General features: G+C 41.6%; 3 protein-coding genes across 4 annotated transcripts in view; 2 read left to right on the top strand and 1 right to left on the bottom strand.

Moving 5' to 3' along the window:
- LOC145493272 (uncharacterized) overlaps positions 1-26420 on the top strand; it is a 219932-nt gene that overhangs the window by 165798 nt on the left and 27714 nt on the right. Inside the window, exons 4-5 of one of the 2 annotated variants that reach the window (XM_081472700.1) lie at positions 15158-15331; positions 20430-20597. The exons of the other annotated variant lie outside the window; for it this stretch is intronic. Coding sequence (XP_081328826.1) covers positions 15158-15331; positions 20430-20597 — 342 coding nt within the window. The remainder of the gene's footprint in view (positions 1-15157; positions 15332-20429; positions 20598-26420) is intronic. 2 annotated transcript variants of the gene reach the window in all.
- Positions 505-2765, bottom strand: LOC145492770 (recQ-like DNA helicase Blm). Its single transcript, XM_081472156.1, has 2 exons — positions 2054-2765; positions 505-1659 (listed from the first exon to the last, which is right to left on the bottom strand). The coding sequence occupies exons 1-2, from the start codon at positions 2677-2679 to the stop codon at positions 528-530; spliced, it is 1758 nt and encodes a 585-aa protein (XP_081328282.1). The 5' UTR covers positions 2680-2765; the 3' UTR covers positions 505-527.
- Positions 2782-3882, top strand: LOC145492603 (uncharacterized). Its single transcript, XM_081472037.1, has one exon. It carries the CDS (start codon positions 2782-2784, stop codon positions 3880-3882), a length of 1101 nt encoding a protein of 366 aa, XP_081328163.1.

Genomic DNA, 26420 nt, shown 5'->3' with positions numbered 1-26420 from the left:
ATCCAGATATATCTACAGCAGTTCACAGTATTTACAATTTATGATGATGCTCTGATCATCATCAGAGTTCATTTCAATTCTACACATAGTACTGTGCTCAGATATAAGCGAAAAGAACAAATGTAGACAAACTGATCAGTGCCATGGCAACAACACGGAAATAATTAAATATCAATAGTGTGTTTTACGACAGTAAATCCAGATATATCTACAGCAGTTCACAGTATTTACAATGTATGATGATGTTCTGATCATCATCAGAGTCCATTTCAGTTCTACACATAGTACTGTGCTCAGATATAAGCGAAAAGAACAAATGTAGACAAACTGATCAGTGTCATGGCAACAACACGGAAATAACTAAATATCAATAGTGTGTTTTAAGAGAATAAATCAAGATATATCTATAGTAGTTGACAAAATTTACAAGTTATGTTGATGTTCTAATCTTCGGAGTTCATTTTAGTTTGACATGTTAACAGGAGTATGCTCAGATATAGGCGAACAGAACATTTTAAGTTGATGCTCTAATCATCATCGGAGTCCATTTCAGTTGTACACATAACAGTGTGTGCAGATATAAGTGAAAAGATCTGAGAAGAACAGGTTTCATCCCATATGCCAAATGATTTCAACAAGTCTGCTTCTGACTCAATAAATTCCACTCCCTCCACAACCTTTGCAGCCAGATTCTTATCTACAGAAATGTCAAATAGCCTTGAACACTCTGATGTCACTTTGGACTCGTGGTCAGAAATTGCACTCTTGATTAACCTTTCAAGGATAACGCGGTTATCGTTAGATAGAAATCTGACCTTGCTTCTAATAGCTTGGGGTAGATCCTCTTCAGTTGTTTTGAACTTGTCATCGCATATGCAGCAACAGTTCTCTTGTTGAACACTGGAGAATCCAAAGTAATCCAGAAGGAGTTTCCGTTGACAGGTGTCTTCTGATCTACAATATGACTTCATTGATTCTTCCACATGTTTTTTATTATTTCCAATATCAGAGTTATTGTAATAAAGTGTAGCACATGATGAAAGTCCCATACGGCCGGCACGACCAATTTCTTGCATGTAAGCTTCTAGGCTACTTGGTGGTGTTATGTGAATGATGTTGGTCACATAAGGAGCATCAACACCCATGCCAAGTGCTGATGTTGCAAATAGCACCCTCACCCTTGATTGTTCTTTCTTTATTTCTGATATTATGTCTTTCTTCATGCGACTCGTTTGGGGGGCATGGAACTGTGCAAACAGTCTTGCAGTGGGTTCTAATGTTTCACCAACACACTGTTTGGCTTTCAATATTCTTTCAAATAAGCCATAAGCATATCCGCAGTATTTCAGTTTTAGGTAAATGATTGTCATTGGGTAGTTTTCTCTTTGAATTGCCAGTTCATTGGCTATGGGTTTAAGGATTCTGTCATAACCTTCATTCCCATGATGATTACTCAGACGCACTTTCTTGTCCAGGTATATGTTCACTCGGTTAGGGTTTCGTGCAACAATTTTACAGTCATTTTTCAATCGCAGACTTTGTTTCAAGTCTCTCAGTAAACGAGGTGGTGCTGTTGCTGTCAGAGCCATTGTAGGTACATTGGGAAAGAATGCCTTCAACACTGACAGGTCTTTGAAGTCTTTTCTAAAATCTTCACCCCTGAAAAGGAAAAAGAAACCCTGAGCTACAAATCTTCAAACATAAGTGCAATGAGGCATACTAACAAAATTTTTGTTTAAAAGTAAGAATGTTTACTTAGTAGTATCTTGTTATTATGGTTCAGTTGTAAGAGCATGGCATGGAGACAGTGTATGATGTTCCAATAAGCAGTGTAAAAATCATAGAATTCACTGATGAATTATCAATATAGTTCATAGAGTAAAATTGTCATCGTTTATAAACAGATAGAGAATAGAGCATATTTTTTCCGAATTGTAGTCGCAATGTAAATACTTGTCGGTGCTGTAACCGTGATTTAGATTTCCCGGAAATAAGCTAAGTCTGTAACAAACATGACATGAATAGACAAGGAATGAATATTTTACGCACTTACCATAATTCAACACAGTGAGCTTCGTCAACAATGCAGGCAACAACATTCTCCTGGAAGACTTTGCTTCCCATTAGCTCTCGACCTTCCTTACTTAATAGAGCCTCTGGATGGGCGAATACAATTGAAGTGTTGCCATTAACAACATCTCGAGGAAACTTCGTTGAATTCGGGACCACGTGCTCGCTTGGTTCTTGTTCATTTCCGAACAAATTCTCGGCCGGTTCCTTCTCGTTTACAGCAAGCTGTAAGACATCAGCGGTTATCCTGCGAGCTTTTAAGACTTTCAGCTGATCTTCAATGATGGAATTTAATGGACATACCACAATAACTATGTTCTTGGTGGTCTTCACAGGAATAGAATGAGGTAGAAGGTGAAAGAGCATTGACTTGCCAAATCCAGTAGGTAGGACTCCAATAACATCCTGACCTTTCAGCATATATTCAAAACACTTCATTTGAAGAGGTTTTAAATTTAAAGGTGGAAAATTACCGTTATTTAAGGAAAATCCGACTCGACGAAGCACTGACAAAAACTTTGGTTCACTCGACGAGACCGCCATCTTGAAAGTTCCGTTTAACATATGATAATTTAGTACACCCAAGATATTTGGGTGTTCTGAGATCATGTGACCAGCCGATCCCAGGGCCTTTTCCCGCCCCACCCCCAAGCCAGGGAAAAGACCCTGGGAACGAGGTTGGTGCGGTTTCGGTATTCGGGAAAAAATCCGATGCGGTTTGCGGTTTTTTGGCGTATTACTGTGCGGTTTTGCGGTTTTCGGACTCCCCTTACGCCCCCCTCGTTTACAGTTCGTAAAGATGCTCAGAGTCAAATGTTAGATGACCGGAAAGATGAAAAAAAAAACAAGAAGACGGTAGAGGTCATTGAAGATAAAGATTTTAAACGGCTCATGACAATCAACATGAACGGAGAAGGATCTGCAAATAGGCGGAGGGAGCTAATTATATCAACTATTAAGGACTTCTCGGCCTCTGTGATATTTTGTCAAGAAGTTCCAGGAAAATTCGAGGAAGTGGTAATTGCGGAATGTGGCAATTATTGCTCTTCATATCGTTCGAAGAAAACTGAAGTTAAAGTAGCAGTGATGTGGCGCAAGACTGATTTTCAGGGCAAAGAAGTAGACCTTGAGGATTCTTCAATCAAAGAAATTGTGGAAAGGCTTGGGAAAGGTCCTAACGTAGACGTGCGTGAGATACGCACAAGAACTGCCATGGTTAAATTGACATGTAAAACAACAAAAGTGTCCTTCTTGGCAGTTTCATGGCACGGGCCATATTTTCCAATGAGAAAAACTATAACCACTAAAGAATTGGAACCAGCATTAAAAGCATTGGATGGTCTCGTTTGGTTCTCGCGTGAAGTTTGTGGGAAGGAAAAGCTATCCTTGTTTATCATTGGAGGGGACTTTAACCTTATCACAAGTATAGTTGATCTAACACAATACAAAGGGGTAACGATATGGGCACGTTATGATTTATGCGCTCGAGATAAAAGGAGGTTGGCGGAGGCGTTGCAACAGAAACGTAGCCAGTTTTGTTTCATCCCGTACAAAGATACCTTTATCGTCTCAGTTGCGGTTCCTTCTGATAAACGTCTTATGGCAGAGGACATCACAGTGCCTTTGGCAGCGCCTCTCGAGCCAAAGAATGAAAGGAGCACAATTCCACTGCTGGATCATGAGCCTGTCTTCCAACATGTGCAGCCGCACAAGAAACATTTCATCAAACAAGATAAAGGTAAACTGGAACAGCATTTAATTTACAGTCGTGCATTTTTCTGGCCGACTTTTGTTTATATAACAAAGTTGTGATTACGCAAAAAAGTTGATGTTAGGCTTTCTCAAAGTCCACTTTCGAATTCCATTTTATTTTCCCCCTTCTTCTCGCGCGGTTCTCGGGTCAGAAAACGTAGGCATCTACGGTAAGGACATTCCAGAAGCAGAGAAACGGCCGAATAGGGACTGAAAACAGCTTTTCGCAGTTTCAAAACACTCTTTTTGTTATTCAAATTTGCCAACTTTTTCAGGTGAATAATACAGCTGATTGCTTCAACAGCCAACAGATCTTTGTCTGGACTTAAACAACGCCGTAGGTTATACGATCGTTATTTGCATAAACAACAATTCTGTTCAGTGGATATGTTGAATGATTCAATTTATTGAATTTGAAACCTCTCTACACATTTTATAGTAACGTAATTCTAACTGATCTTAAGCTGGGTTTTATAAAGGCTGTTCCGTAGGAAATATATAAAAGATTACGCGGTATATTTTTGCTCATCTGCACACGTGAAGTGTTCCCGGCGCTCTATGTGAATTTCCTTCTCGTTCAACGAACTGAGGAAATGGACTGCTCGTGGTCAAGTTAACCATTCCATTTTCCTTTCATAAAACGCCGGTTAGTCAATGTTAACCCGGAGCCAGTCAGAAAGCAAGACATGCAGTTTCCGGAGCAAACTTTAAGAGGAACAGAAATCTCAGAGATGAAATTTTCGAAACTTAAGAAATATTACTGGATAAGTCTGCAGTTCCCGAGATATACTTAAAGAAAATTTACCGTTATGTAACTTCAAACTTTAAAATTGTCGGATCAGTTAATGAGCGCGTACAAAGCTGCAAGGTATAATGTCAATTTAGACCGCACCCAGTTTTTTAATACTACTTTATATCCAAAGAAATAATTGGAATCGAAGTCATTATTTCGAGGAAATTTTCTCTGAGACGCCGTCCGGCATTTCTTGGGCATGCAAAAACCAAGTTTATATCGAGGTGGTATTATAACGCGAAAAACATAATGAAAAAGCCAGTCGGAAAAGGGTAACCGCTGAAAAATGTAAGGTTATGGGTAACACATTAATTAAAGGGGCAGTCTTACCAAGATTTAGTGCTACTTGAAAATCCAATGAAGGTGTAGGTATTAATTGGAAATCCACAAGTGGTTGCCTAACCTTGCTAAAATGCACCGTACTAGTCACGAAAGTTGTTTACAACTGTTGTGGCTTCGGATGAGTAGGAAAGAAGTGGTCTAAAGCTTGAAAATGTCGGGCCGACGTTTTCAAGTTTGACAATGTTACTTGGAGGAAAAAATCATTGATCTCTTAGAGATTGAATTTATGCCTTTTTTTTGTCGTTTTAAGGTTACTTTGCTGATCAGTGAGTGCACCTTCATAATTCTAGCATAGTTTGCACAAAAACTTAGAAGACCTCTCGTGATACTGCCCCTTTAACACGATGTTTTGGTGTAATTTTTTAAGACAGTAAAAACGCTTCATTTTGAGCCAGCGGTTCACCTGTTTTTACAAGATTAATGTCGAACATACAACCGAGCAACTCTCAACTTGTAGCTGGCAAAACACCAGATCTTTTATATAGCTGCGAATATACCTTTATACCATCTTTGTGACCGAGCTATTTAACAAGCTTCAACTTATAGCTTCAGTAGCTTTATCCTTGAGTTCCACCCCTTTGTTATATCAAATGTAGTTTCAATCGAGCCCAATCGGGTCACATCTAAAATTTGAAAAAGTGCAAAGAGAGAGACGATTGTTTATAACAATACATTCTTCCCAACACTTGGTAGCCTTTGAAGTTTCCAATAGCGTCTTAGCAGGTAAAAAGGTATAAGCATAAGCCAGCCAACAGAAACAGTGGTCTCTTGGTAGACGCAGTAAGATTTTGGTAATTAACGCCTTTTGTTATGAAAATTTGCTTAAAAAAGGCTCTACCTAACATCATCTTACTAAGTCTACGTATCAGGGTTGCTTATGCTTATGCGATAGTGAAAACCAGCCTTTAAAGTTTGAGGTGTATTTGAGTATGTGATATTGTATTTATGTCATTATAGACTTGCTTTGACACGTAACACTGATCTATGTTAAATATCAGTAATAATTCTCCCCACATACACATTCACAGAGGACACATCAGACAAGACGACAAATGAGAAAGGTAGACCAGAGTTAACACCTGAGACTACAGCGCGTACGCCTAAAGTGGGTTCAAGTGCTTCAGGCGTTCAAAGGAAGCTTTTTAAAGATGGTAAGAGTGTTTTTGTCATTTGCATCTTAATCGAAAAATTTACAAAATCCTTGATCGCGATTGGTTCCGGCTCCGTGCGCATGTTTGTCACGAAATCGGCGCGCGATCACTCAAGTGCAGGTATCCAACTACAACTTTTTGTAATTGGATACCTGAGACTGGACACCTACGCCATTCACACGTCAGTTATGCTCTTTCTCAATTTTTTTTTTATTTAAAAAAATATTCGTACAGGACCTAGCTTACATTACATCACTCTACATTCATTACTCAACATCTCTACTTATTATATTTCTGTGGTTATTGAATTAATCACTAGTAATCTCTAGTACTTATTTTGTACTTATCCTAACGGTCACTTACTAACAGTCACTTACAGCGTTACTACCATTACATTGCTAAACAAAACATGACTTACATCACAATAAAAAGCTCACAATTCACTAATTGAGCTTACTTGCCTACTTAAAATTATCCTCTTTCTCATTTTCCCTACAATTTTTGAAACTTATGGAAAACGTTACAGACTTTTTCGTTGAAACAACGTTCTCAAAACACCTTATTCTCGATATTTGTTACCGGATGCGATTAGTTCAATTCTACTTCGTGTCTTACAATTTTGAACTTTGTGGAGTGTAATTAATTTGTCTGAAATTATACACGTGATTTCAAAGTCGAAGGAGCGCGCGGCAAGAGTTCTACTAGAAATCACGTATGATTTCTGACCAAAGTTGCACTCCACTGAGTTCAATCACCACTTTACTTCATCAACTTTGTACCAGTATTTTATTGATTGAGTGGTCCGTTTTTTTTAAGACGAACTGGAAATGCTCTTATATCTTATTTTGTGTGTAGAACAGAAAGAGATGCGATTTAGAGCAAACAACAGTGCTGGCTTTCCTGCAATTCGATTGTTTACTTTATACAAACGTTTTGTTTTAGTGGCAAAAATAGTGCGATTAGTGAATAAATCGCACTGCTGAGGGCCAATCAGATTGCAAGGATCACCAGTGATGTCAAAATAGATGTAATAAGCATGGGCAATCGTATGACACCAATATCACGCGTGTTTACGGAAGCCGCAGAAATTGCCGAGTCGCGTATTAAGTAACTTCCGACCAAAATCTCCAAATTCCAATTTGTCCACTTCCACTATCCTAGTCGAAAGGAATCGGAGAAAAACCCTCGGAGCGAGGCGAGAACCAATAACAAATTCAACTCACTTGTGACTTCGGGCCGGCATCGTGCCGAGGCCATGGACATTGGTGGAAGGCGAGCACTCTCATCACTGCACCCTTACCGTGCCTTTCTCTACCCAGGTGTGGTACATTTACAGGTTAACGCACTCATTGCTCGTGAATTATCGGGATTAACCTGTACTCGTTCACTAAAAATGCACTCGAAATTTTCAATACCGCACTCGGCAAAGCCTCGTGTGGTATTGAAATTTCTGGTTCATTGTTAGTGTTACACTCTACTCAATCTCGCACAGGAACTACTACAAAACTACAATGGCAACACGTTTTCTCATCGATCCTCGTTTCGTTTTCATTCTCTCCAACGCGTGGGATTTTCGATCCCATAATAATAAGTAACCTGGGGCTGGGCCCAGTCCCTCACGTTCTACTTGTAACACACTCCCCTCCAACAGAAATGTCGTCCCGACATTATAACAGGAAATACAAAACCAAAAAGAACAATGGTTAGGAGGGAGCGTCAGTTCTCATCATGTTTCAAACTGAATACCTATTGTGGCAGTTCCATTATCCGCAGGTTTTGTCTTTAACAGTTTGTAACTAGAGGGAAAATCCAACGCAAATTTCGCTTATGAGTTAAATCACAGAAGGCGAGCAACAGGTCTGCTTGTCCATGGTTAATACTCGGAGTAATCAGTTGTGACTTCAGGAGTGTTCATTACTGGTTTGTCCATATGGGCTGTGGTATATACTGCAGCTGTGGAATAAATGGGATGTGCGGGGTGCAGTGAATACACCGGCAGTGAGGTACAAGCCAGTTGGCCATGACTTGGTAGGGAAGTATCACCTGAGGGCATTGAATTGCGTTTACTACTGGGTGTAAACGTTGGTACTCGGGTACCCCCATCTGACTGTAAGTCAGAATCTGAGGGGGTCGTCTCTCCCTTCTAGGTCGCGTAGCTCCCTCTAGGTGTTCCTCTGAATCTGAATTGTCACTTTCCTCAGGGGCCATATCAGTCACATCTAGAACGGATGAATTTGGCACTGATGAGTCACCAGTGTCCACTTGTGGGTCAGGTTGGTCCCTGGTATCTGACATAGTGGCACAATCTTCATTATCACAGTGGTCCTGTGGGTCCATGGGAGGGGTGTCTACTTCCGCCGGAAAGGCTATTTCATGGGTGACTGGAGAGGACAGTGTGTTCATCTCATACTCATCATCGGAACTCTCTCCAATGTCTTCAGGCTGAGGTGGCACTCTAGGTCTTAGTTGGGTGGTCTTGGATGATGCTCTCGTTGGTTTAGGCAGTGGTAAAGCATCACAAGGAAGTAGCAAGTTACGGTGTAACACTCGTTGTTTCCCACGGCCAAGTTCTGGCTTTACTCGATAGACTGGACTATCAGATATGCGTTCCTCAACTACATAAATTTGCTCTTCCCAGTGTGAACGGAGCTTTCCAGGTCCTCCCCTTTCTGAAAGGTTTCTAACAAGTACGCGGTCGCCGGGGAGTAAGACTGCTGCGGAAGCCTTCTTGTCGTAATACACTTTACTCCTGGCTGACGATTTCTGGGTGTTCCTAGATGCTAGGTCGTAGGCCCGTCTCATATCTGCTTGCCACGTCTTTACATAGTCCTGGTAATCACCCTGTTGAAGGTCGTTGTCTAGGTCAAACAGCAAATCAACTGGTAATCGTGGGGAACGGCCAAACATCAAGTAAAATGGCGAGAACCCAGTCGTTTCGTGTCTTGTGCAGTTGTACGCATGTATAAGCTTGTTTAAGGAATCTTTCCAGTTCGATTTCTTGTCCTCCGGGAGGGTCCTTAGCATCGAGAGTAACGTTCGGTTCATGCGTTCTACCTGGCCATTGCCCTGTGGGTGGTATGGAGTGGTTCGCGAGCTGGCAACTCCACTGAGACGTTCTAGGTTGTGGAACAATTTGTTTTCAAACTCAACACCTTGGTCGTGATGTATTCGTGTTGGGAAACCGAACCTTGGGATAAACTCATTGTAGATCTTCTCAGCAGCAGTGCGGGCCGTCTTGTTGCGCGTTGCATAGGCTTGGGCATATTTGGTAAAGTTATCAACAATCAGCAGTACATATTCATATCCACCTTTGCTCTTGTCCAGATGCAGAAAATCAATGGAAACTACTTCAAAGGGTGCTGATGTCATCAGGTGCATCATAGGTGCTTTCGTGACTGTGTTTGGTTTCTTCTGTTTGATGCATCTGCAACGTTGTGTCACAAAATACTCTATGTCACGGTACATATGTGGCCAGTAGAAGCGGGACCTTGCAAGTTCTGCGACTCTCTCCACTCCAAGGTGTCCCATCTCTGTGTGTAGTTCTTTAAGTACCACTGGGATGAAGTTGTGTGGCAGAACTAATTGTATCTTAGAGCTTGTTCTTCGTCGCAGGATACCATGTTCATCAACTTCCAGTTTCTTCCATTCTCTCATAAGGTTGGTAACTCCATGGGGTTCATTTTTCAGTTGGCCACCACCCGGTTTGATCCCGTGTGTCTTGTAGTAAAGCACGCGGCATATAGCACTATCCGAGTGCTGTGCCTCCTTGATTTCACTAGGGCTGAAGGGTTTTAGATTCAGATCCTTTAATGTCGGTTCAGGAGTTGTCAAGTCTGCGGCAATTGTCGTAACCCATGGGATTGTGCCTTTTGCCTGTTCCCTAACTGCTTCCACGGTTGCTTCAAGGACATCTTTGGGTACTTCCTCTGTACAATCGCTCATATACTTGTCTATGTCCAATGGGATTCTTGACAGAACATCCGCGTCAACATTAGTCTTGCCCGGTCGGTACTTGATTGTAAAGTTATAATCCGCTAACTCGGCCACCCACCGATGCCCCGTGGCATTCAACTTTGCTGATGACATCACATACGTTAACGGGTTATTGTCAGTGAAAACAGCGAAGGATGGAGCATAGAATAAGTAATCCCTGAATTTGTCAGTAATTGCCCACTTTAGGGCCAAGAATTCTAACTTTCCTGAGTGCAAGTGGTAGTTCCGTTCCGCGGGCGTCAATGTCCTTGAGCCATAGCCAACAACTCTCAATTTCCCCCCTTGTTCTTGGTAGAGCACCGCCCCAAGTCCTTCGCTTGAGGCATCCGTGTGCAGTACAAATGGTCGTTCAAAGTCAGGGTAAGCCATTACCCCTGGCTGCATAAGAAGTTCAATTAGGAAGTTTAATCGCTCTTGGTGTCTTTCATTCCACGGGATTTTGTGATTTGATGACGATTGTCCTTTCGATGTCGGCAACTTCCACTTGGGGTGCTCTTTCTGTCCTTTAGCTCTGCTGGGCTGGTCACTGCATTCTTTAACTGAAAGTAGGTCATAAAGGGGTTTGGCTAATCTGGAGAAGTCGCGAATATATTGGCGGTAATAGCTTATGAAACCCAGGAGTTTGCGCAATTCACCAACAGTTCTTGGTTTAGTTTCCTTAAGGGCTGCCACTGCTGCAACGTCTGCTGAGTCCATCGTGTAGCCATCTGCTGAGACTATTCTGCCTAAGTAACGAACACGGGGCTTAAACAACTCACATTTCTTTGGCTTCAGCTTGATACCATACTCCTGCAAACGTTTAAGTACCTTTCGCACATTGTCTACATGCTCAGAAAATGTTCTACTGTACACCAGGACATCATCAAGATATGGAATACATATTTCATCGCGGAGACCTTCTAGGCATTTCTCCATGTACCTCTGGTAAGCTGCGGGTGCATTTTTAAGGCCAAAAGGAATCCGGTTCCACTGGTATAAACCCCAGGGGGTGATGAACGCTGTTAGATGTCGGTGTTCTTCTGCTACGAATCCTTGGTGATATGCCTTTCCTTGGTCTAACACTGAAAAGTAAGTGTTCCCACTGAGACTATTCAGGATGTCTTGGAAGCGAGGGATGGGCTGGCGGTCATCCTCAGTTTTGCTGTTTAACTGCCTATAGTCAACACATAGTCTCAGACTGCCGTCTTTTTTTCTCACACACACCGCTGGGGAAGAGTAGGGTGACTTTGAGTTGCTTATCCAACAACGATTGATCATATCCTGCAAGTGTGACTTTACCTCTTCGTACAAGGGCTTTGGAATTGAATTGTATGTTTTTTGTACTGGGACGTCATCTCTCAGGTTGATTTCCAATTTCAAATGTTCGGCACATCCAATGTCACCATCATCTATAGCGAAGGCCCCGGATTCTTCCCTCAACATCTCCTTGACAATCACCCGTTGCTCACTTGACAAATGGCTCAAGTCAACTGGGGGAGTCCACTTTGCTTTACTTTGTTCGGGCTGACTTGGCTCCCACTCATAACTGGTTGCCTCACTCCAAGTTTCACCTTCCTCTTTCTCTTGTTTCTGTTCAGCTTCGACTGGCAGTGGCGTGACGGACTGCACTAACTGTATAGTGCCCAGTTCTGTCCGCCTACGTAAGGTCATCTCTCGTTCGGTGTTGTTGCATACTGGAACATACATTCGGCTCGAAGACCTCGGGGAGATTCGGTGGAGACAGCCCTGAACTTCTAGCCCCTCAGGCCACGCCCCTTCCTCTTTGGGCTCAAACACAACAGGCAAATCTTCTTCTAATAGTCCAAAGTGTACCTGACATTTGACTCTCACAGTCTCTCCTGGTGGGACACGTACGTCTTGTCTGCCGACTCTGAGCATACCGGTGTCAGCTTCATCATCCATACTTTGGATGAAATTAACCAGCGCTCTTGCTTCGCCCTCTTTCACAGATGGTAACGAGTCATTCACTATTCGGGGCAATAGGCTGGTTGTGTTGGGGCTACTACTCCTCTTAATGACCTCTTCAATGACATTAAAGCCGATGATGGGATACTCCTGATTATCTTCACTTCCTATTAGTATGGGTACTGTCAATGGCTCCGAGTACCCGTCCTCCCCAACCAACTGGAACTCTACCTCAATCCAGCCATCATATGCGATTTTTGTACCGTTCACGGCCTGGAGATTTAATCCATCTTCCCCCAATAACTCGCTTATGTCTCTTACTGGCTCGTTTGGTAGGTTAATTTCTTTCCAATGTTTGGACACAACACAAACTTGAGCTCCGGTATCCCACAGGGCATCCACCTTTTCCCCTTGAATCAAGCAGGAAACCACACATTTTCTTCCCACTAATTTGGTGAGTTTAGAACGTTGTCTCGGGGTTAGGTGGGAACTGAACGACGTTTTCAATGTTTCAACACTTGCCCTTTCCCTCAGTTCAACTTCGCTAATGGCTTGACATAGTTTCTTATGCTTCTCCCAATGTTCCCTTTGACAAACTTTTGAACAATAGTGGCTAGTATGGCACTGTGAACACCGCAAGTATTGATGTGCCCAATCCTCCCTCTTTCCACAGTTCATGCATTGTTGGGACTGCTCATGAATCGAGGGGGCTGCTCCTTGTCCCGTGGGGGCAACCCTTGTCTGTTTCCCTGGGGGCTTGCTGAGTTATAGCCCCTTCGGCTTGACCTTAGGCATTGGTAACTGAAGTGGCCGACATCACCACACTTGAAACAATGGTTGCAACGGAAACCCCTTCCTTGTCTTTCACAATTCCAGCACCCTCTAGGGCGAACCCTCCCTTGCTCTACAGGGTTGTACTGTGGGTGAGGGCTAGCGCGGCTTTGTTGTTCCATGCCCTCCCGGATAGCAGCCAATTCCGCTTTCAACTCTCTAACTTCAGTAAGAAGGTTAACTTTTGGTGGCTTTTCTGGGGTTTTACCTTCAACTGAGGCATGGCTGTCGTCATGGGTGGCCAATTGGGCTACAAGCTGTGTGGGGGTTCGGTTTGTGAGCTGGTCATGACGGGAACCAAGCTTCTGCATTCTTTCTGTTTCATTACTAACTGCTGCATTCAATTTCTCAAAAAGTTCTTCATCTTCCACTTGGGTGTTTTGCAGGCATGGTTTTATCTCCATTTTAATGTTATCATTCCGTAACCCAGTTAATAATGAATGCAGAAACATGCACTGTACCAGCTTTGGGTCATACTTCAAATCAGATCCTGCTTCTTGAGATGCAAACAGTACTTTCTGCTTTAGATCAAGGAGGCGAACAAGAAAGTCCTGAGGGGTCTCCCCAGCTTCCTGTACTGCCGAACTGAGCAGCTGATACATTTCCGTAGCCCCCCTTTCTTGGTAATGTGACCGGAGTATTTTACGTAATCTGGCAAGATCTAGATCGGGCTTACCTTCCAAGTAGCTCCTCAATCTAAGGCCTGGATTGATGGCTCGAATAACGGCCTCGACAATTTCTTCTTCTTTATAGCCCCGTTTCAGTCCAGCGTTAATTTGGTGAGCAAGACTGGTAAAGCTCAAGCGATCTTTCTGACGTGAATCTCCAATCTGTCCCGATATTTTAAATTCCTTCCTGAACGGTGGAATCGCTGTGGTTTCTTTAGGCGTAATTGCATTTGTGCTTGACTTGACAGCAGACTTCTGATCCACATGTTCGGTTTTCACACCACCCTCTTGTTCACTCTTCGCGTCCTTCGTTGCCGGTTTCTTTTCTTTAATTGCTTCTCTGAGATTCGTTAGTGCTTCAGTTCCGAGTTCTTCGGCGTCTAAATATTTCGTTAGGATTTGTATTAACGCCAGACGTCCCGTATCCGTCTCTTTAACTTCGATATGTAGCCCCGCACAGATTTCTCGAAGACTCGCTTCGCTAAGCTGACAAATTGCTGTTCTCACCTCTATCTGAATCTCTTCGACGACTTTTATAGACATTTCGATGGTTTCTTTGTCACGTCGGGGTCACCAAATGTTACACTCTACTCAATCTCGCACAGGAACTACTACAAAACTACAATGGCAACACGTTTTCTCATCGATCCTCGTTTCGTTTTCATTCTCTCCAACGCGTGGGATTTTCGATCCCATAATAATAAGTAACCTGGGGCTGGGCCCAGTCCCTCACGTTCTACTTGTAACATTAGTGAACTCGTGCAGGTAAATCCCGACAATTCACGAGCACTGAGTGCGTTAACATTTTAATTATTCGAATTGAATACATTGCACAAAGAAACACTGCATTGAAACCACTACGGTGTAATTGGCAGTGGTGTGTTGAATTTACACAACGGCTATTACACCACGATAATGACGTCAAAAAGGTTGTTTCGTCACAACTCAGTATCACGTGGTACAAATCAGCCAATCAGAAAATCGGAATTCGTACAGTGTATGAAAGTTGAATAATAAAAGTGCGTACTGAAGTAATTAAGCTGAGGGTAACCCTGAGATGGTCGACTGATATTCCGGGATGCTAAAGAGCTAGAGATACTCCTGGTCGCACCATGCCAGGAAACTTGAGTAAGCTGCGGCGGTATGAACCACTTTGGCCGACACAGACTTTACCTGCACCTCATAGAGTGTTTTCACATGACGTCACAGCAGCCGTATTGGTAGCCAAAAACAATGAAATGGGGGCCATGTTGGTGTACCTAACCAATCCTGTAGGAGCTGAACTCTTGTCTTATCTAAACACTTTCTTTCGTTGCAATGAATGTGCATGACTGCTGGCCACGTCAGTGAAATAGAGCGCATGGCGCTTTCACATTTTTTATTGAATTGAGGTTTCAGGCCCTATCCACTCTACGCTGGAGAAATTTGAGAACGAATTCCTCCGGTTTGAAGAGCGTTTTTGAAAAGCTCCGTTTTCATGCGGACCGATTCGCGTGGACGATAGGCCTAACCGTAGAAATGAAGATGCGTTCAAATTTCTCCGGCGTAGTAAAATTAAATTTGTGCGGTTAGAAAAAATTTTGTATGTCAAGGATTGATCTGCGAAAACGTGTAACAGAAGTAAAAAATAAAAACCTACTTTTTCTCTACAGAATCGAACTCAACTAGCCATCAAATACCCAGAGCTAAAATTGTGGAGACAAAGTTGGAGACACAACGCATGGATGGTCACCACGGGAACGTTTCACAGGCGCAACCTACAGAATCACACAGCCAGACAAGAAAAGTTTCGGCATCCCACGTTCTAAAGCAAGGCTCTGACAGAGGTAATCTGCGTCATAATTTACTGTAGTGTACATATTTCCATGCTAGCCTGCGCCAGAAGTCAACACCCTCAAGTGTCTAGGAGATTATGATAAATTTCCCAATCTGCAGTTATCTAAAACTAACAGGAGATTGCAGTTCCTATAATACCTAGTTGCAAGACAGGTGAACAAAACTGTCTTTCCAATGTAAATCCTCGCCTCCCAGCCCCGCGACTGTGCGGATAATAGGGGGCAATTTGGCATGATAATCATATCTCTGCAAGTGTCATAAGCGTTATTTGGAACGTTGGTTTTTATGAGCGGGGATTAGCCCAGGATACGACATGGAACCTGCTAGCGCTGACTGTTTTGGTTCAATAGTGATAGTATTTTCGCTGTTGGGTATAAGAAATTCCGTGATATGGTACATAAATTTTGGCACCAAAATGTGTTTTCATTCTCAACACATTTTGTGATTTCCTGAGCCGAGACAACTTTCGTTACATCTGTCGTGTAAAATAACACTTTTCCATACAATAGATCCTTTATTGACCAAGCGTGAGGTTAAGATGGCTGGATATTGTTCTCGTTCTTTTTCTGCGTGTTTATCGACTTGACTCCGTCTCAGTCCATGAACACGCAGGAAAAAGAACTTGGCCAATATCCAGCCATCTTGATCTCACGCGTGGTTAATAACCCATATTGATGGGATACAAAACATTGGCAATTAACTGGACACTGGGAATATGCCGCATTTCATTTCAGTGTGTACGAACACCGTCGCTTACCTCAAGTCGGTGCTAAAATTGCATTTTACACAATTTTGAATCGCAACGTTAAAATACTAGGTAGAAGATTGTATTCACCAAGTTTCAAGGATGTAGCTTGGATAGAAGACGCTCGGTTAGTCTTCCTAATTTTCCATACATTTTTCTGCAATATTTCTTACCGCGAACCGCGTCTAGACGTCCGTCTAACCAGCCACTGGATCTCCGAGGATGGAGCGCAGCCAAGGGGCGGGGGGGGGGGGCACTGCCATATATGGGCTATATAGGTATGTGCCGTTGTGAAGGGTATGGTTTTCAAGCAGTTTACTCTAGGATAGGGTATATAAATCAAAGCGTTTGGGTCTAGAATAGGGTATCATTTTTCACAAAACTGACTGGTTCGTTGAAGATTTTATCTACAGTAAGGAAACCAGGAATTGCCACTCAAAAATATAAAAAAACCAAACCGGCAAGTTTAAATTTACGCAAATCAGCCTCGACAGTGTCGGTAGCTGGGGGGATTTGGGAAGTTTACTCTAATATAGGTTAGCAAAATTCAGCTGAACTAGCTCTGGTATAGGCTAAGGGTTCCAGGGTCCTGGCGGCACATCCCCACCCAGAAATTCCCAAAGTACCCCCCCCCCCGGGGAGCGCAGTAAGAGTTCTATTTGAAATCACGTATGATTTCAGACCAACATTGCACTCCACCAGGAGCCATAATCGGGGACGGAGACCGTAAGTCTCGGGATTCGCGCGCACCTATGATATGGGACAATTTTTCTATTTTTAGAACAAATTGCGCCATCCTGACGTCATACATCCGCGCGGATTCACGCACATGTCAGGGGCTCTCGCGTGGATGTTGTCACGTTGCGTGATCAAATGGTGAGAGTTGAGAGATTCTCTTGCGTATTTTTCACAGCGATGGCAGGGAATAAGGCAGGGAATACGAACCAGGGCGCTTATATGCAGTTTTATGCTCTGAGCTAACGGAAAAGGTGGGTTTTTTTAGGGACGAAAAAAAGACTTCAATCTCGCGCTGGGAATGAATAATAAGATCTGCTCATGCTAGTTGTAAGCTTACGCGTATGCTTAAGAATATAGCAAGAAAACTCTCTACTCTGGTATCAAGTTAATTTGTGAGTTTCTCAGACAATGTTTAATCATAACCAAAACCTGTTTTGATGGTTTCTTACTGTCTCTGCTTGTTTGGTGAGTTTGCAAAAGTTTTTGAAAGGAAAGTCTGACGCGTACAATTAGCTCATTTGCATAGTGCATGGAGCTCGTGCACTTTCAAGTCCGAGTCGGTGTTTTCAATTGTCAACAAATCTTGACAAAGATTTCTTTCGTTATCTTTTGTGCTGAGATGCTGCAACAAATTTCACGAATGCAAAAAAGGCTACTAACATCATGTGTGTTTCTTCAACATAAGCATAGTAAAGTTTTACACTGCGAACATGAAAATAGACAAGGAGTTTTGATAACTCGATCATCAAAATCGAAATCGTTATTCCAAGTTGATTAAAGAAAGCGTCATCGTAACTTTGCTGATTGTTTCTGCTTTATTCAAATATTTTCAGCTTAGCTTTTAATATTTTCTCAAACATTTATCAATCTTAAACATATTTAAAAACTATAGAGCTATTGTTTGAGTTCGATGTACACTTTCACACGAAAGTGCGGCACAATTTGTCATCATTTACTGACTGTACAAAACACGCATCGGCGTGCGCTCTCATTCATCGACAACAGAGAATTTACTGGATTTTTACACGAATAAAACTGAGCAGTATCTACGGACGTAAAGTTATTAAGCCTTGATGAAATATCAAGCATTGCTTACAATTCAAGAGAAACTCAAACTAACAATTATTTTGTTTTACTTTTCGGTCGCGATAGACTGACAAATTGCTCGCAAGCGTGTGGCGAGAGGAGCTAGGAAACTATGAAGTCCTGAAGCTCTGCTATATCTAAATATATCCAGCTAGTTTTTTGCTGTGTAATGGAAAAGCTGTTAATCTTCAACATATGTGAAATTTAAAGTGGAGTAATGTACAGCTCATGTAAAAGAAGCATCAGTCGGAACACAACTTGGTCAGCGATATATGTAAGCTTACTGCCGAACATACCTAAATTCGACACTGTCTTACTTCACTCAAACTGGAGCAGCTTACGACGAAAATACTTAAGCAAAATTCCAACAGACGTAAACGCGTTGAGTTGTGGGGCAAAAACATGAAACATTTTGGGAATTTCGGACGCCATTTTCCCCGCGCGACATCCGCAAAAATCCTCGCAGCATGTACGCGCGTGTGCCGCAGGTGATGGCGCAATTTGTTCTAAAAATAGAATTTTTGTCCCATATCATGGGGACAACCCCAATACTTGAAATGGCGCGCGCTTACGGTCTCCGTCCCCGATTATGGCTCCTGACTCCACTAAGTTAAATTGCCACTTTACTACATTCATTTTAAAATCGCACAATACAGGATCTTGGTGAGTACCAAATTTCATTGATCCAGTGGTCGTTCTTTTTAAGGACGTTCGCGCTAATTGTTTCTGCCCGTCCTCACTGCGCACGGAAATTCGCACGCCTCGTCATGCATGAGAGCGCGCGCTAAAAATTACTAAAATGCACAATGATAAGGCAGATGGCCATTGCTACAGCTTCGCCTGGATTTAACGATCTTGGACGTTTGGTGACCCCTATTTTTCTTTTGATGGATCATTTTCTCTACCGATTTTCTACGTTTAAAAAAAAATCAAGAAAATATATCGACTAGAAGTTTGAATTTTTTTCCAAATGCACCATCGAATTCCGTTCCTTTTAGCTCTGTGCGACGGTTTCAATGCCTCTTGAAGGGTTAAGTTTTGTGAAAACGTTGGTAACAGTTGGAATTATTTACGCAACAGACCCACTTCTACAAAATATGACTAAGATCGTTTGCCTCCGTTGACTCACCTTCGATATTTTTAACTGTGAACCCCTGTAGACCATGCTGAATTGTGTGCGCCAATTTTTCAAAATCCGGGTACTTTTCCAAACGCTTTATCTCTGAAATGAAGTCGGCGACCCCAAATTTTTTTTGCATTTCTGACACAGCTATCCCATGAACTGACTGCAGCAAAAATTTAAAAAAGTCAATTGACTGGAAACTTTTGCACGAACGTCCTTAAAAAAAGAGGAACTGGATATGCTTTAACATTTCATTTTGTATGCAGAACAAAAAAATATGCGATTTAGAGCCAACAAAACTAATGGCTTTCCTGCAATTTGAGTGTTTACTTTAAAGAAATGAGCAATGAGTGCGTTAACATTTTAATTATTCAAATTTAATACATTGCATAAAGAAACACTGCATTGAAACCACTATGGTGTAATGGCATTGGTGTGTTGAATTAACACCACGGCTATTACACCATGATAATGACGTCAAGGAGGTTGTATCGTCACAACCCAGTATCACGTGGTACAAATCAGCCAATCAGAAAATCGGAATTCGTACAGTGTATGAAAGTTGAATAATAAAAGTGTGTACCGAAGTAATTGAGCTGAGGGTAACCCTAAGATGGTCGACTGACATTCCGGGATGCTAGAAATACTCCTTTTCGCATCACGCCAGGAAACTTGAGTAAGCTGCGGCGGTATGGACCACTTTGGCCGACACAGACTTTACCTGTACCTCATAGAGTGTTTTCACATGACGTCACAGCAGCCATATTGTAGCACAAAACAATGAAATGGGGGCCATGTTGGTGTACTTAACCAATCCTTTAGAAGCTGAACTCTTTTCTTATGGAAACACTTTCTTTTGATCCAATGAATGTGCATGACTGCTGGCCACGTCAGTGAAATAGAGTGCATGGCGCTTTCATATTTTTTTTAAATTGACGTTTCAGGCCCCGTTTCTACGCTGGAGAAATTTGAGAACGAATTCCTCCGGTTTGAAGAGCGTTTTTGAAAAGCTCCGTTTTCATGCGGACCGATTAGCGTGGACGATAGGCCTAACCGTAGAAATGAAGATGCGTTCAAATTTCTCCGGCGTAGTAAAATTAAATTTGTGCGTTTAGAAACAATTTTGTATGTCAAGGGTTGATCTGCAAGAACGTGTAACACAAGTGAAAAATAAGAAACTACCTTTTCTTTGCAGAATCGAGCTCTTGCTTCTTACGTAAAGTTTGTGAGAAGGAAGAGCTATCTTCGTTTATCATTAGAGGGGACTTTAACTATAACACAAGTGAACTATTGAATCTAAAAGGAGTAACCATACCATAATATGCGTTATGCAATCGAGATGAAAACCAACGTGGCCAATCTTTTGTCAAATTTAAAGATGCCTTTATGGTTTCAGATACAGTTCCTTCTGATGAACGTCCTATGACAGAGGACATCACAGTTGTTTCGGTAGAGCCTCTCGAAATCGAGAAAGAAACCGAAAATGCACTGCTGGATCATGTGCCTGTTGTAGGTACTCTTGTGTGTACGGCGTACAAGAAACCTTTCATCAAGCAAGATGGAGGTAAGCTGGAAAAGTATTTTCAGTCGTGCACCTTCCGGCCGACTTTTGTTTATATAACAAAGTCGTGACTATGCTCAAATTATAAGAAAAGGTTGATGTTAGACTTTCTCAACGGCCGCTTTCGAATTCCATTTTTATTTTTCCGCTTCTTCTCGCTCAGTTCTCGGGTCAGGAAACATAGGCATCTACGGTAAGGACATTCTAGAAGCAGAGAAACGGCCGAATAGGGAATGAAAACAGCTGCACAGCATGCAGTAGTCATATTTCTAGCTTTTTGCAGTTTCAAAACACTCTTTTTATTATTCAAATTTGCCAACTTTTTCAGGTGAATAGTATAGTTCATTGCTTCAACAGCCAACAGATCTTTGTTTAAACAACGCCGTATGCTGTACGATCTTTACTTGCATAAGAAACATCTCTGTTCAGTGGATATGTTGAATGATTCACTTTATTGAATTTGAAACGAAAAGGTAAAACTCTCTACACATTTTTATTGTAACGGAATTCTTACTGATCGTAAGTTAGGTCTTATAAAGGTTGCTCCGTAGGAAAGTTAGTATGTGACAAAACATATACAAAAGCTAATAAATAAAAGATTACGCTGTATATTTTACTCGTCTGCACGCGTGAAGTGTTTCCGGCGCTCTATGTAAATGTGCTTCTCGCGCAGCGAACTGAGGAAAAAGAGGGACTGCTCGTAGTCAAGTTAACACATCGCCATTTCATTTTCCATTTATAAATTCGAAGATAAAACACCGGTTAGTCACTGTTAAACGGGAGCCAGTCAGAAAGCAAGACATACAGTTTCAGGAGTAAACTTGAAAGGAACACAAATTTCAGAGATGAAATTTCGAAATTTAAGAAATAAATGCCGTCATGTAACTTCAAACTTCAAAATTGTTGGATCAACTAATGAGCGCGTACAAAGCTGCAAGATTTCAATGCCAATTTAGACCGCGCCTACTTTCGATAAAGCGAGAAGTTTTTAAAATACTACTTTATATCAAGAGATTATGGATAAACTGTTCACAGCCTCTCTATTTTTCGACGTACGCGTTTTGCGCTGGCGTCCAGTTCTCTCGCGATTTTATCTGCGCGTTCAACGATCGGATAAAAATACGAGAAAATAGAGTCCTGTGAACAGTCTGTCAGATATGCAAAGAAAAAATTGGGATCGGAATCATTGTTTCAAGGAAATGCAGTCAGAACTCCGCAAAAACAGTTAGATTGTTTGCTGTCGAGTTTTATGAAGTGAAGGTTGATTCAGCTTCATCAGTTATCACCTCAGAAATCTCGAGCTCATAATCTCATTGCTTATTAATAACATTAAACATATACATATCATGTAATGCATATTTTTGCTGTGTGCGACGACTACCCCCGGCCTATCCCCGGGGGGACTCCCATAAAAAAAGGACGGGGGTGCCCATCGGAAATTTTGAAAAGAACCTCTAAGACGTACTAAGATCCTGATATGTGGGTGTGGCTTGAATTTTTTTCACCCTTAAGAGGTACCAATTTTAAAACAACATATTAACTGACACTTTCATCATTTTTAATAACAATAACGACTTATTTCATTGTCAAACATCTCCTGTTATTTCGGCTCAATATCCTAAAAGGTACTACAGAAACTCCCGCTGTGGACTTTTTTTAGGCTGAACAACCTAACAGGTGCCAAACTGCTTTGTGAACCACTAAAAGGTGCGACGAGCACCTCCGTCCTTTTTATATAAGAGTCCACCCTCGGGGCCCACTCTCATAACTCCTCCCATGGTTTATAATAGAATCATTTTACCAGTTCATACTTCTACTGATGATAACTTCTATTTGTTTCTGATAGACACCACGGACGAAGAAAAAAGGTGAGGGTTAGATAGTGTCCTATTCATCGATAACTGAGTTCGTTTCTAGATTCAGTAAGTGTAGATATCGTTTTTGCTAAATCGACAATGCCGTTTGTCGAGGACACGAGGTGTCGTACACCAGAGTTCGCCAGGTTAACCAAAGTGAGCCACAAAACGGTCAACAGGATACAAAGAGGTTTATCGACTGGTGGGTAGAGCCGCTAGTACATCGCTTGCGGTAAAAGAATAAAAATGAATTGACGATTGCAGGAGTAAAAAGAAAAAAACGCAGAATGACAAGCTAAATGAAAATCAATAGAACTGTAATAAAACAAAAGGCAACGAAACGACTTACATCAAATATCTACACTCTGGGTATGAGTAACTCTAAAGAAATACTCCAAATACTCTAGCTCCGAGCGACTCTTCGATTCTTCGATTCACGAGACTCCAATCAACAGCCACAGAAAACGTGCCTATGATATATTTCATCTACATACAGTCGAACCCCTGTTAAGCGCTTAGTAGAGGTTCGTCTAGACTAAGGTTTGTTAGGAATAATCACGAAACTTAGTTGAAACGTCAATTTACTCAATCACAAACATGAGTGTAGGCTTGTGACTTCTGTTCCACATAATTAAGACTACCTATCACTGTTTTCACTGATTCGCTCGTCACAAAAATACTATACATCCTTTAAAAATCACGTGCTCTACACTGAAGTTATATTTTTTTAACCATCGGTTTAATTGCTTAGTGATTGTGAAATCAAGTTTTAAACTTAACCACGGTGTTAAACGAAAATGTTTAGAGTTAATCTATATACACGACGTTGTTGATGCTGATATTCCAGTATTTTTAAGCGTGCCTTTAGTTCTTCTAGTTTATATTTAACGAACCATTTCGTTCTATAGGTTTTTCCTATTACCAAATACAGCAGGGACGATCCTCGCGGGGGGAGGACTCCCACATAGAAAGTTTTTGTTACCACTTAGGGTATTCAACCTCAAAAGGTCCACTGCGAGAACTTTTGCGATACCGTTTAGGATAGTAAGCCCAAGAAAATATGACAGGAGATATTTGATTTCATGCCGCGCCCACAAAAAGGGATCTTAGGGGTACCCCCGTCTTTTTTATATGGGAGTTCCCCGGGCGATGATCACTGTAAAAAGTATAGTTGTAGCCTGCAATTTGATCTTTTATTTGATTAATGCTCGCAGTACCTACTTTATCATGAATGTCAGCTAGCTAACGCTAGTACATTTGATTACCTCCTTCCCTTTTTGGTAGGGTTTTTTTTTTACCGTTAATTAGTTGGTATCCGTTAACATATCTGGATACAGAAAGGTAATGTCGGACAAAGTCTAGTTGCAGAAAACAGCTCTATGCAGAAAATAACTTAAAGCTAGCAGTCTGGTTTGAGTCAGTCGAGCGAGCGAAAAGTCAAGCGGCGAGAAAACGAGCGGGGGGGGGGGGAATGGGCAAGTTGAGAGGCGGTCAGTGTAAAACGAAAAGTGCGGACTGCATTTTGCAGAGCGGGGGAAAACTCAGACTGCAGAATTTTTAACAGAATCGTGTCACCATTTCCCTGAATGAGGACATTGAGAGCTAACCGTAAACAGGCTAGCTGGAACGTTATCAGGCTCAAATGAAGCGGTGTTCAGACGAGTGATATTCAGGTTAGATGGAGCGCTATACAGGCTAACCGGACTGCAGACTTTCTGGTCTGGTCTCCTGGTCTACAGTTTGCCCTTACCCTCAGTCTGCATGTTACCCTCGGTCTGCAGTCTGTACTCCGCAGTCTTCGTTTTACACTGACCGGTTTAAAGGCCGACAGGATTAGTTGATCAGTCTTTAATGGTTCCCAGACTTGGTGGGCAGAGTTATCTTTAACATGCACGTCTGTTACAGAAGAGGGTGTTGTCCCTTTTCCCACCTTTTCCTGTTGTTCCTCCTCCAGTTTCGCTTATCTGGGCCCTTCGACCGTTGGTAATCTAAAAAGATCCACGTCTGTTTCTCCTCTCGATACTAATTAACTGAGATAGAGGTTACGTCATCAAGCGTATACGGACCCACTTCACTGTGTATATGATAGAGACGTAGCCCTGGTGTTCAATAAAAGCAAATAAAGGAAAAAAAGTATTGCAGGGAACAAGTTACATTCCTCGTGGTCGGCACCGTCTCAATCTCATGAAGTTACTTGCTTTTCTTCTGTTTATCTTTTTTAGACATTTCCCTGGGAACCATGAGGAAGACGAGAGTAAAATTATCGACGACTATGTAGGGAACCTTGGGAAACGAAGAATACCTGTCCCGGGAGACGGACATTGCATGCTTCACGCATTTAGCCTTGGGCTGAGGGAGAAAGATGACCAAGGTGATTACAGCGTAGAATCGCTTATAACTACGATCAAAAACGAATTGTCAGAAAATAAGCAATTCTATTCAGACTTTGACGCTATCAAAGAAGAAGACCTCAACGCTTATTTCAAGAACAAAGACTACAATTTAAACTTGGTTGACTTGATACCGAATGTTGTAGCCAATGCTTTGAAAACTTCTATATCGATTCTGCTAGTTCAGGATGGTCAAGTCAGTACTCGTTCCATCCTCCCGAAAACACAGAAAAAAGTGGAAAAAACTATTTGCGTTTGCAAAATTGGTAACCATTACGATGTCATTGTAGACGAGGAAGCAGCCAGTGACTTGAAGATCGAAGGTGAGCCTGATATAGTAGTTTGTTAATTTCCCCGAATAATTTGATCACAATGGACAGTTGGTTCTTGTTGATATTAACAGACTGTCTTTTTTCCATTAATAGCCTTTTTCCTCATCTTGCTATGCTGGCCAGGAAATCAATCGATAGCATGAACAGTAAAGTATACTCTGTTAATGGCATGTTAAAAAGGAAATAATATTATTGAACGAAGGAAAACTTATACGAAAAAGAAGCGTGAGAAGCGGTTTTTTAAAACTTGACGAAAAAAATGTCTGCTGGTCGAGTGCAGCACGAATTGCTTTTCATGTGGAGTTAATTTGTACTGAAGATTTTCTCCAATTATTTTCTGAGACGCCGTAATCTTTTGGGCATGCAGAAACCGAGTTTATATCGAGGTGGTATTATAACGCAAAAAAATAATGTTAAAGCCGGTCGGAAAAAGGTATCTGCTGAAAAGCATAGGATTATGGATAATCCATTAACAGGGTGTTTTGGTGTAATTGTTTAAGACCGATTTAATGAACAGCGCCGTACCATAGATAACCCTAACAACAAATCTAAACCTACTACAGCCGCCGAACATTTCCTGTCCTCTCCTAACCACACTGCTGACGACATGCAATTAATCCCCATCGAAAAAATCGTTTCTGACCGAGACTCTATCCGTAGGGCCAGGGAAGCTTTTTTAATTCAAAAAGGCGGAACAATTGATCCTAATGGTCTGAACATCCGCGAAGAAACATATTAATTGTTTCCATTTGTTTTCTTTTATTATGTTCTTTAATCATGTTGTTTTATTTTACCGTATGCTTATCTTCAATTTACACTATCAATTACTTTTGCGTATTTCCGGTATTACGTAAAGATCGGCTACATAAAAACACGCACCAATGTAAAATCTTCCATTGTACCTGAAGAAGGCTGGTTTGGCCAGCCGAAATATAGTACCCCTTCAAAAAATCATTCTACGTTGTGTCGGTTTTTGCTTTTGTATTCATAAGAAGAAGCCAGCCAACACATGCAGTAAGATTTATTTTTTGGTAATAGGCCTATTGCTAGGACAGTTTCCAAACAAAAGGCGCTGCTTAAAATGACCTCACTGCGTTTGCGTATATACTGCTCATTCTTGTGTTAACGCGATAGTGAAAACCAGCTTTTCAAGTTTGAAGTGTATTTAAGTATGTAATAATGTCTTCATCTCATTATGGATTTGTTTGTGACACATAACACTGATATATGTCAAATATCAGTAAGAAT

Source organism: Orbicella franksi, chromosome 7 (assembly GCF_964199315.1).
Source record: "Orbicella franksi chromosome 7, jaOrbFran1.1, whole genome shotgun sequence".
Taxonomy (NCBI): Eukaryota; Metazoa; Cnidaria; class Anthozoa; order Scleractinia; family Merulinidae; genus Orbicella; species Orbicella franksi.
This window is presented reverse-complemented; position numbering and strand designations above follow the sequence as displayed.